Source organism: Mus caroli, chromosome 1, assembly GCF_900094665.2.
Source record: "Mus caroli chromosome 1, CAROLI_EIJ_v1.1, whole genome shotgun sequence".
Lineage (NCBI taxonomy): Eukaryota > Metazoa > Chordata > Mammalia > Rodentia > Muridae > Mus > Mus caroli.
The window spans coordinates 178193458-178203398 of NC_034570.1; the positions used below are offsets into that span (position 1 = coordinate 178193458).

General features: G+C 38.9%; 1 protein-coding gene across 1 annotated transcript in view; it reads left to right on the forward strand.

Moving 5' to 3' along the window:
* Positions 1 to 9941, forward strand: part of Ush2a (usherin) — a 673376-nt gene that overhangs the window by 86887 nt on the left and 576548 nt on the right. Inside the window, exon 8 of the mRNA XM_021165303.2 lies at positions 4623 to 4743. Within this exon, the coding sequence (XP_021020962.1) occupies positions 4623 to 4743 (121 nt within the window). The remainder of the gene's footprint in view (positions 1 to 4622; positions 4744 to 9941) is intronic.

Here is a 9941-nt window from a genome sequence, read left to right on the forward strand (position 1 = left end):
GTTTGTGCCCTTAATTGTTGATAAGTTTATCATCCCAGTTAAGAATATGACTCACACTGAAAAAAGTTAGTTTCAAATCTAGGCATCGTACTATCATAGATATATGAGAAATATATCTACTGGTAAAGTTGAAACTTGTGTGTTTAAAACTAATCCCAAAGAAGCTGTCCCTTTCTTGGTCTATCAGCTTTGAATGTTGACCAAAATAACACATATAAATTGTCATGATAGGCAGACACTAGACAAGGAAAACTTCAATTCCTTCCTCTGGAAAATATGTGCTTGAAAGTACCTGTACCACTAGGACATGGTACACACTTGTGATCACAGCATGTGAGGCAGAGATGAGCTTAAATTGCTTGTAAGGGGACTTGATTTGCATCCACAGCATTCATGTGAAAACCTGGGCATAGCAGTGCATACCTGTAATACCAGTGTTAGGGAGGCTGAGACTGGTGGCTCTCTGGGGCTCACTGGTCAGTTTTCTCAGTCCATCTGATGAACTACAGGCCAAAGAGAGATGCTTTCTGAAAAAGAACAGAACCTGAAGAAGAACACCCAAGGCTGTCTTCTGGCCTCCATGTGCACATTGAATGTGAACAGGAGCGAACATGATATGGACAGACTCACACATTTCTAATTTAGGTCTAGCAGGGAGAGAACTTCCCTAGATCTATATGTGTCAATGAGGCACACTGATGGAAAAGCCATGGCACTCTAATCTACAATGCCATGTTTATGTAACACAAATTATCCAAGTATAGCTGGAGTATTATTTACAATATTTAAAACTTTAATACTAGCAAATATCCAACTGCCGTAGAAAAATCACAGGCAAAATGTCAGTTTTAGATAGCATGCATACAAGATTGCATTCTTTAAATAGTTTGTTGATCTGAGAGATTAAAAACACTATTTGACTAAAACCAAGGTTTGTGTCACATTTCAAGTGTCTACTGAATGTTGTCACCAACCCAGCATTTCTTATTTTGTGTGCCTGTAGCAGTACATGTTCATATTTGTGTGTAGTGTATTTCTTGATATTTGGAAACATCTTTAAATCACCTTTCAAGGTTTTGGCAAGGTCCTCTGAAAGACTTAATCCAGTCTAAATTGCTTTCAGCTGCAATGTGAATGTGTACAGCTGCAAAGGCCAGAATGCACTGTAAGATGCACATGTCATCTGGTGCTTTGGTGCTGTGCTGAAGGTGAAACTAGAGGCCACTGCATGCAGGACAAGTGTTCTCGCTGAGCTGTAGCCCGGGACTCTGTTTTGTTGAAATTATTTACTTGCTTGCAACTGTTTATCTTTAGACAGGATCATTATAGAAAGTTCTCAACTGGCCATAAACTTGCTCTGCAGCCCAGGTAGGATTTGAATTCATGATCCTCTTGCTTCAGTGTCTTGATTATTGGTATGGCAGGCCTGAACCACCAAATCTGTCAATAGAGAAGATTAATTTTTATTGGATATTTTATTTATTTACATTTCAAATGTTATTCCCTTTCCTGATCCCCCCCCCGCCCACAACTCCCTATCCCATTCCCCCTCTTCCTGCTTCTATGAAAATGCGCCAACACCCACTCACCCACTCCTGCCTCCCTGCCCTTGCATTCCCCTACACTGAGGCATGGAGCCTTCACAGGACCAAGGGCCTCTCCTCCCACTGATGCTCCACAAAGGCCATCCTTTGCTACATATACAGCTGGAGCCATGATGTCCTTCAGCTGGCCAATGGGGACAGAAAATGTGTCCATTCAGACAGGGGAGTACTACTCAGCAATTTAAAATAATGAATTCATGAATTCTTAGGCAAATGAATGGAACTAGAAAATATCCTGAGTGAGATAATCTAATCACAAAAGAACTCACTGATAAGTGGATATTAGCCCCAAAGCTCAGAATACCCAAGATACAATTCATAGACCACATGAAGCTCAAGAAGAAGGAAGACCAAAGTGTGGGTGTTTTGTTCCTTCTTCGAAGTGGGGACAAAATACCCATGGGAGGAGTTACAGTGACAAAATGTGGATCTGAGCCCGAAGGAAAGGCCATCCAAAGTTGTGAAATTCTAGTCAGATAAAATTTTCATTGACTTTATTTGACTTAATTAGTAGACCTATGTAAAATGTACTGATAGAGTGACAGACTGGCAGACCACAACATTCATTATTCAGGTACAGTCCACCTGGCTGTCCATTACTGACAATGGCTAACTTGTATGATTTATCCCTTCAAAAGAAGAAAAAAATGAAGAGGAGGAAGAAGAGGAGAAGAGGAAGTGGAAGAGAAGAAGGGAGAACAAAGAAATAATAATAATAATAATAATAATGATGATGATGGAGAATGAAAATCCACTCAATCCTATAAACTAAGCTTGCTCTGAACTGAATTAAATCTAGATTTATTGTTTTCTGTTATTCCTTTATAATTTGTAATTGCTAGACCTTAGGTCTTAGGAAGGCTCCCTAGCTATTCTTAATATTTCTGAGTAACACTGATACATTTTGGTATTATATTAGCAATTTAAGTTCTTGACTTTAATATATGATATATATGATAAAATAATGACATATTTTATCAATAGAGAACCCTTTTAGAGGCTTGTGATGTGATTTCCCAAGGAAGACCAAAGCTGCACATGATTAATGTGCTCTGCCTGTTTGGAGATTGATCTAAGGCAAAAAGAAAAAAAGAAAGAAAAGAAAGGAAATTTAAAATACTAGATACCAGCCATTAGCCTAGCATCCAAGTGGAATTAGGTATTTCAAAGGTGAGCCTTGCATGGCATGGAACTTACATTAATCATCAGAGAGCTAGCAAGGGGAACACATTCTCCAACAATTTCCTTTATTTTGTCAACAATCATTAATACCGATGTACTTATTGTGAGGTGCCTAAAAACTTTTATCTTGCATTAACTGTAGATTTACATAAAGCTATTGATAAAGTAGCGCAGAGTCGCTGGGCACCTGTGCTCATGTGCACTCAGTGCATATCTTCTAAAGCTAGTCTGTTTGCCTTTCCTTCAGGATGCATGATTTGTATACCACAGAACACTCTCATTTAATATTCAGAGTTGGAAGGGTCTGAGCAATTGTAAAGTCACTGGCCTATCGGGATACAGAATGCGACACCCGCATCCCAAGATATTCTCTTACATTTTGACATCAGGACTCCACCTCCAACCTCCAGTCCCATTTAGCTTCAACTGCTGTCAATATCTATTCTTCTGTTACACACAGGTTTTCAGACCTCACTCTACCAGCTCCCGCTTTAGATCGTTTTCTAACTACTGCAGCAACAGCTATATCAAAATAGGGAACTGGCGTTTTACTTGATCAGGTTACCAACTTGATCAGACCTGTCAACCAGTGTAGATAGAAATCATACAGCACAACAGAGCCAAGGGATTTTACAAGCCCAGGTTGTATATTGGTATATTTGCTAATGTGGCTACATAGCATAATATACCATCCAGGGCTCTTGTCTTCTTATCCACTGCCTTTTGACTTATTAGTGTGCCTTGGAGACAGGTTCTCACATAGCCTCATGCTTGTTATACAATGAGGCAGTCTTTGAACTCCTGATTCTCCTGCCTTGGCCTCTGACCGACTAGAACTATCAACCGTTAACACAATGTCTGGTCTTATCTGGGACTTTGATGTTCAAGGGTGGGCTGAATCTACTCTTGAGAAAGGTGCGAGTAGGTGAACCTTGCTGCATCAGAATTCAGTCTCTGTTCCCTTGACTCGCTACAGTTCAGCCAAGAGTGATGCAATGTCCAGGAAGTCTGCCAGCACTGGTCCTCTGCTGGCTGCTTAGCTATTCCTTCATCACTGTGTGACATCATTACCTGCAAGGAGAGCCAAGCCCTCACAGAGTAATTTATTAGTGACCATGAATGATTCTCTTATATTTTGGCTCTAATGTCTGACCCTTTTATAACATTAATACTGGGTCTTATGAATTAACTAAGATCAAACACTCTGTGTGCATTTTTGTTAGTATTACAAATGGCAAAGCCAGCATGAAACATTTTATTTAATAAGCTTTCCTACTATTCAATAAGCCCAAAGATGCCAACATCACACTTCACAATGCTCATTATGTTAAATGGATATTTCCTGTTATTTTATGGAATAAATTCCTTTACAGCACTGAAATCCAAAAGTGTGAGTCACCATGACTCGCCTGTACCTCATTGATGCTATCCCATCCATCACACTCCCAACACTGCTTCCGGCTCCTCAAACAGTAAGATGCTACTCCAAATGTATCCCATTTTACATTTTAATTTTTTGTAATACCAGTGAGTTAATCCATTTTCACTAGCATTTGGGCATTTTATATCTTAAATACATTTAACGAATTCCAATATGAGAAATTTAATTTTCTCTCTGACACGTGGTTCTACCTTAATAAAACACTAGTTATTTCCCTGAGGTTGGTACATACATAAAATATAGTTAAATGAAAAGAGGTTATGGGCCTGTGGACAAATATAGCTTTGTGGAATACATAGACATAAAAAAAAACAAAGGGTATTAAAATATAGTATTTGAAAGAGTAAAAGTGAAGAATTTTCTGAAGTTGAGGATTTCATGGCTTTTCTGAACAGATTCAGAAAAGACACATGGATCAAACAGAATAGGTCTGACAACTGCCAAAGACAAAGAACAGATCCTACAAGTACCAAAGAGAATGAAACACATGACAAGACACAGAGTCAGAGGAGTTGGGTGAGATTATGTTTGTCAGTAAACACAGATGAACCCAGGGCCTAGAATAGAACCTGCAAAGGTAGGTTACAAGTAGCCAACAAGCCCACATCTGCAACTGTAGACAGACTTGCTTTAAAACCAGGAAGAATAAATAGTGGTCAAGAAAATTTGTGTCAAGATTATCACCAATAGATGGGATACTTTAGGTCTTAATATGGTATTAATCATGGTCATGTAGAAGCTGCTTTCATACAAGTATACCAGGGTGAGCTTCATGCAAGTATACCAGGGTGAGCTTCATTCACCTGGCCCACCACATACCCTCTCCGTTCTCCCTGCTTCTGAACAAGATTGCTTTCTGTTGCTATAGTACAGACCATGACAAGCAGCTTGTAGAGAAAAGGGGTTGATTTGCTTTATACCTCCCATGCCATGGTTTATCAACGAGGAAAGAGAGTCAGGGCTAGAACCCAAGGCAGGACCTGAAGTAAAGACTATGGAGAAATAATGCTTAAAGGCTTGCTCTCCATGGCTTGTTCCGAATTGTTCATTTTACACAACCCAGGACTACCTTTCTAGGCAGGTGTCACCACCTACAGTGAGCTGGGCCCTCCCACATCAAACACCAATCAAGAAAATGCCCCCACCAACTTGCCTGCAGGCCAACCTTACAGACACATTCTCCTGGTTGAGATTCTCTCTTCCCAGATGACCTTAGCTGTGTCAAGTTGACAAAAACAAAAGAAATAACGGTCATGCCTTTCCATTAGCTCATCTGGCCATTTGTTTCTTGAGAAAATTTCACCCTTTCATCTTATTTATTTAGTGTGTGTGTGTGTGTTTGTGCATGCTTGCAGGCACATACACACACTTGCACTTGTGTGTAAAGTCATAAATAAGTCTAGAGTCCATACTTGACATAAAACACAATATTGATGTGTCTGATACTAATTTAATTCACGTATATTATTATGTCCAGTTGTATTTATTTCCCCACCAATAGTGTAACTTCATACTTCTTCATGGCTGTACATTTTATTGTGTATATAAATATGCAACGTGTTTCCCTTATAAATATCTCTGTTGCAGGATGCCCAGATTGACCCCATAACTCAGCTGTTGTATATAGTGCTACACTAAACACTAATATGCAAGTGTCTCTGTAATAGGTTGACTTGAAGTCATTTGAGTGAACGCCCAGGCATGCTATAGCTGGGTTATTGACTTTAGTTAGTATAAGACACAAATTCCAATATTTACAAAAGAGTAGAAAAAAACATTTCAAGATATAGGCATAGTTAGACACTTTTGAAATAGGACAGAAGTCCTTCAGGAATTGACAAAAGCAATTTCATGAAAATAAGAAGCTACTGCACCCCAACCAACAGGAATGTATCCCAGTCATGCAAGGGTGGGATACTGCAAAACTCAATTATCAGTTTACATAATGCATCCCATCAACAGACTAATGATGTCTACTGTGATATTACAGATCATCTCCTGCTGTACCAGAAAACCTGAGTCTGGGTAATACCTAAAGTAAAGAGCTTAGCTTAGACAAGTGGTTCTGGCATTTCAGGAACAGAGCACTGATAATTTTTGAACTTACATAAAGATCTCATGTACTTTCAACTCTTGGCATGAAGTAGTCATCCATTGAAAAGAAGGGTGATAACGCATGGGATCAGGTACTTTGCCATATTCTCATTTTTTTCTGAAAACTAATTCATTATTATGATAAAGACATGACACTCTCTTGGTGCTCCACTTCCCAGTTCTGCCGTAGTTCTAACCAAATTTCTGCTCAAGTTTTAGCAGCTGAACCCCATCTAAGCCATAGTGCATATGAGCAACAGAATGAAAGCATGATAAAATCTGACACCAACTTAAAAAAAACTGATAGCAAGTGTGACACAGTGATGAGAGGCTAGGGTCTCTCCTCCTGAGAGCAAAAGCACATTTTGTGACTAGCTCCACTCACCAGTTCTTACATCACAAACGGAGTTCTAAAAGTAGGGTGTTAGCATAGCCCTTCTGCAGGGATGGCACAGTTCTGCAAAGCACTCAACATGTAAACAACAACAACATTTCTATTAACTGAAAAGAGAGAAAGGCTTTGAGAGCCAACTGGGAAATTAAGAAATTTGCTGCTCTTACAGGGGGTTCAATTGAACCCAGAGGACCTGCGTTCGATTCCCAGCTCCCACATGGTAGCTTACAATAGCTGTAACTCCAGCTGCAAGGTTTCCAACACCCTCTCCTGGCCTCCACAAGCTCTGCATACACACAGTACATGCATACAAATGCAGGCTAAAACAGGCATAAACATAAAATTAAGATGATAAACTACTTTTAAGAAAAGATGTACAGCTTTGGAGAGAAGCAATGAACCTGCCTTTGTGTACTGTTGACAGGACTGTGAACAATTCAGACCATCTCTAAAAGTGACCAAAACATTGCTGAGAATTATTGATTCCTAGCATGGATTGCAGGACACAAGGATGAGAAGAACTAGATCTGGTACACTGACTATATTCCAGCCACAACAAAAGGCGTTTGCATGAGAAGCACCATACTAAGTATTAGCACTCAGTGGAAAGAAGTATTTACGTATGAATCTGATAAAAAAAAAAAAAAAAGCTCAAGATCTTTGTGTTGAAACTACTTGTTTCTGATGACCCACATCAAAGACTGAATTAGAGATACTTCTGATTCATAGATAAACTTAATATCACCAGGACATCAGTTTTACTCTATAGATTCAATGAAATTTCACTTAGACTACCAGCAAATATCACAAGTTAATACTCTAAAGTTTTCATGGATTGACCACAGATGCAGAATAACTGACATAACATCAAAGAAGAAAGTTTGGGCTATAGTAATCACTATTATAAAGCTATAGCAAGACAATGTATTTTGCAAAATACGGAAACACATCATTGGCATTTCACCCAGACCACAAAGGTAGACCTGTAATGCTGTCTCGGTATCTTTGACATATAAGCAAAGGTGATAAGGTAGAGGGCACGGAATATTAGTAACAAATGACATGAGAATAAATGATATCCTATTCTAAAATTAAATAAATAAATAGGACACAATCTTTATACTCTACAAACATTGACTCAAATGAATCATACCTCTCAATATTAAATGTAAAATTAAACTCAGAATGTTATCTAGAAGAAAAATCTGTATGATTTTACGTATGATCAAGACTCTTTAAATAGACATAAAACAAACATGATTGAAGAAAGAAAATACAAGAAACTGACCCATATTCAAGTCAAACTTTCTCATCTGCAAAAGAGGATTAGAGTGAGCCCCAGACAGGGAGAATGTGCTTGCAGAAGAGAAGCGAAGTAAATGGACTTCACGGGACCTGCACAGAGCACTTAAATTTATTTTTTTAAAGCCATAACCTGAGAGAAAACTGGGCAAAACTCCTGAACTCAAGACCCATCACGATCCTTGACTGTGATGGAGCCATCTTCTAACCTTGCAGCTTAAGTATCCAAAGATGACTCGAGAAGAAGCAGGCTACTAGTCTACTAGGCTGAAACGCAACTGAATGTCACAAATGAGCTGCTGGAGTCTGCAGAAAGAAAGAGAGGGAAACTATCTGCTTCCGCAGACAACGTAAATATGTTTATTTTCATATTTGAAGCAAAAATGTTACAATCATTGCTAGAAAAAAAATAGAAAGAAATTCAAAACCCCAGTCACAACATCCTCATGAATTCTTCTTCCTGAAACACTGCAGAATTTTCCTTGCTCAGCTGAATAGAATAGGGGAAATATAGGAAGTCAACTTACAGAGCCAACAATTAATAGGATTTAAAAAAAAAACCTCTGAAATCAAAGTATAGACAACAGAGTCACCCCACCCCTCTCTTTTATCTTATTACACAATGTTAAAGGTTAGTAGTATTGTCTTCAAGTTAGGTGACCACAATGAATGTCAATAAGCCTTTCAGTTATGCATATTTTAAAACAAGTTTTAAAATTAAAATTTAGGTAGTCCTGTCTCAAAGTCTCCATTTCTTTAACATTGTTTCGAAGAAGTTTGCATCCTTAATAATCATTCTTTATAACCCCCAAGTCCAATTAATCCTCGTCCTTATACCCATGCATATGAAAACTTACCAGTGTCCCTCCAACAACCATGGAAAATTATTCTCTCTGCTCCAATATCCATAAATGTCGTTAGCTCCTCAGCCATGGGCAGAACACCAGGAGCTTACCCCCACCTAAAGCTGGAATTCTTAACTTCCTGATTTTGTGAAGGTCCTGGGCAGCGAACCATGGCTATAGCAAGTTCATGTGTGCAACAGTCATGTCGCGCCCCAACCCAAAGCCAACCTCGCACAGCCCTCGTGTCTAAGACTCCCAGTTACTGCATTTTATATGTGAGTTTAAAAATAAAAGACAATAAGAGCCAGAGACTGTGAGGGGAGTGCGTTGGAGGACAGGAGTTAGGTGAGGGAGTAGGAAGTGGATATGACCAAGCTACAGTGCTTGCATGTATGACACTTTCAAAAAACAGAGAGGAAGGGGCTGGCGAGATGGCTCGGTGGTTAAGAGCACTGACTGCTCTTCCAGAGGTGCTGAGTTCAATTCCCAGCAACCACATGGTGGCTCACAACCATCTTTAAGGAGATCCAATGCCATTCTCTGGTGTGTCTGAAGACAGCAACGGTGTACTTAAATATATAAAAATAAATAAATCTTTAAAAAAAGAATTAAAAAAACAGAAAGGAAAAAACATCATATTTACTAGGCTCTGATTTAGGGTTCTCATCCTACAGATCCTTAAAAACAAAACAAAAACAAGCAACTATATCAGCCTCTTCCATTTAATTGCATGTCATTTAAAAAGGAATATTTTAATTTTCTTTGGTATTAGATGCAAACAATGCAACTACTCTGTATTATTCTAGTACACACGCACACGCATGCACACACGCACACACACACACACGCACACACGCACACACACACGCACACACACACGCGCATACATGTATTTGTAGTTTATTTCTCATGCATACTTCATTTCATTTTAAAACATATTTAAAATAATTCTTTGAGAACTTCTTACAATGAGTTTGAAGATCTTCACCTCCCACTGCTTTCTGACTCCTCCCATTTCCACAGAAACTAACTTCAAGTCCTCTCTCTCTGTCTCTCTCACTCTCTCTGTCTCTCTCGCT